Below are 1,776 nucleotides of genomic sequence, written 5' to 3' on the forward strand. Positions count from 1 at the left end.
TTGACAAGTACTTGTCAAAATGGCCCGATACATAGCGCCGAAGCATGCAATATTTTTTTTTCTTACCTTCCGGCTGCTGATCGGGAGAGCAGCGGCGAGTCAGCGCTGGTCCGGTGGGAGGAGCTCCAAGTGGGGTCCTAATTTAGCTGGAAGGCAAACGGGCAGTCGCCGGCCAGCTAAATTAGGACCCCAACTGCAACCTACTCCTATTGGACCAGCGCTGACTCACCGCTGCTCTCCCGCACAGCGCCGACCTCACCAGCGAGGCACATCGTGAGGCACCATCATCGAACAGTGAGTGAGGGCAAGGGGGGTCCCTATGTAGAAACTATTAATATTAGCAGAGGATAATTGTAAATCTATTGCCTGCAGTGTGTGCTCTATATGTACTACAATAGACAATAGATTTACAATTATCCCCTGCTAATATGAATGTATTAAATGATCCATAGTAGATAATATATAGTTGTACGATGGATCATTTAACCCATTCATGTTAGCAGGGGAGAATTGTAACTCTATTACTGCAGTGTGTATTCTATATGTAGTACATACTGTATATACAGTACATATTCCCAATACGCTGCAGTAATAGATTTACAATTATCCTATGCTAATATTAAAAAGTTAAATGATCCGTAGTACAACTACATATTATGTACTATGAATCATTTACCCCATTCATGTTAGGGGAGAATTGTAATTCTATTGCTGCAGACTGCAGTGTACTGTATATGTACTATGGATCATGATTTAACCTATTCATGTTAGCAGGGCAGAATTGTGAGCGCCTCCCACAAGCTGAGCACCGAGACGTGATGCAGCGATCCTGCCCAGCGCGGACTACCAGAGGCACAGCAAGAGGCAGCAGGGATCGGAGTGAAACTGTGAGTGAGGGAAGCTGGGACGGGGCTGGCTGTAAATCTATTGCTATAGTGTACTGGATGTGTGTAATGTATATGTAGTACATATATACAGCACACACCTCCACTACACTACAGCAATAGATTTACAATTCTCCCCTGCTAACATGAATAGATTAAATCATGATCCATAGTACATAACAAATAATTGTACTATGGATCATTTAAAGTCATCTGTCCCTTTAAAGAAAAAAAAAAAAAAAAGTATCGGTAATTGGTATCGGCAAGTACATGAGGGGAAGTACTTGTACTTGTACTTGGTCCTGAAAAAGTGGTATCGGGACATCCCTAGATCTGGGCTTTAAATAAGCCCACAGGCGGATCAGGTGGTTTATTAAAAAGGCTGAAGAAAGTTGTGTGACAATAATATAAATTTAAAAATAAAGCTAGAATTATGAGTGTAGGCTGTGTGGTTACACTGAGAGTGATCACGCACATGCAGGTCATGATGCCACCTCATACTGAGCTATGTTCTAGATGTATAGGCAGTGAGCAGTAGCACCGGTCTCAGCTGTTTCTCATGTTTCAGAATAGAGCGCGTGTGCCTGAATCAGAGCTGCATTCCCTTCCTGTCTCTTCTCCCTCACTGCTGCAATGTGAGCAGACAGAATGGGGCAGGTCGCTTGGAAAGGGCTGTTTATGTCACTCTTTGATTATAAGACTGAAAAATATGTCATTGCCAAGAACAAAAAGGTGGGGATTTTATTCCGTGTTGTTCAGATGTCCATTCTGGCTTATCTAGTGGGGTAAGGACACATCTCTTTGCTGTATATTTCATGTGCTCTCTGCCTCTGCTGACTCCGGTGCGTTGCATGTGTTCAGCATTTATATATGCAAGTCAGGTTCTATATAT

The 1,776-nt window shown here is 42.9% G+C and overlaps 1 protein-coding gene across 2 annotated transcripts in view; it reads left to right on the forward strand.

The window, feature by feature from the left end:
• Positions 1 to 1,484: 1,484 nt before the first annotated feature.
• The window catches only part of P2RX5 (purinergic receptor P2X 5), a 40,978-nt gene continuing 40,686 nt past the window's right edge, over positions 1,485 to 1,776 (forward strand). For both annotated transcript variants that reach the window (XM_018557647.1, XM_018557648.1), the window contains exon 1: positions 1,485 to 1,669. In XM_018557647.1, coding sequence (XP_018413149.1) covers positions 1,533 to 1,669 — 137 coding nt within the window. In that variant the 5' untranslated portion in view covers positions 1,485 to 1,532. The remainder of the gene's footprint in view (positions 1,670 to 1,776) is intronic.

This window comes from Nanorana parkeri, unplaced genomic scaffold (assembly GCF_000935625.1).
Source record: "Nanorana parkeri isolate BGI_ZX_2015 unplaced genomic scaffold, ASM93562v1 scaffold293, whole genome shotgun sequence".
In the NCBI taxonomy this organism is placed as follows: domain Eukaryota; kingdom Metazoa; phylum Chordata; class Amphibia; order Anura; family Dicroglossidae; genus Nanorana; species Nanorana parkeri.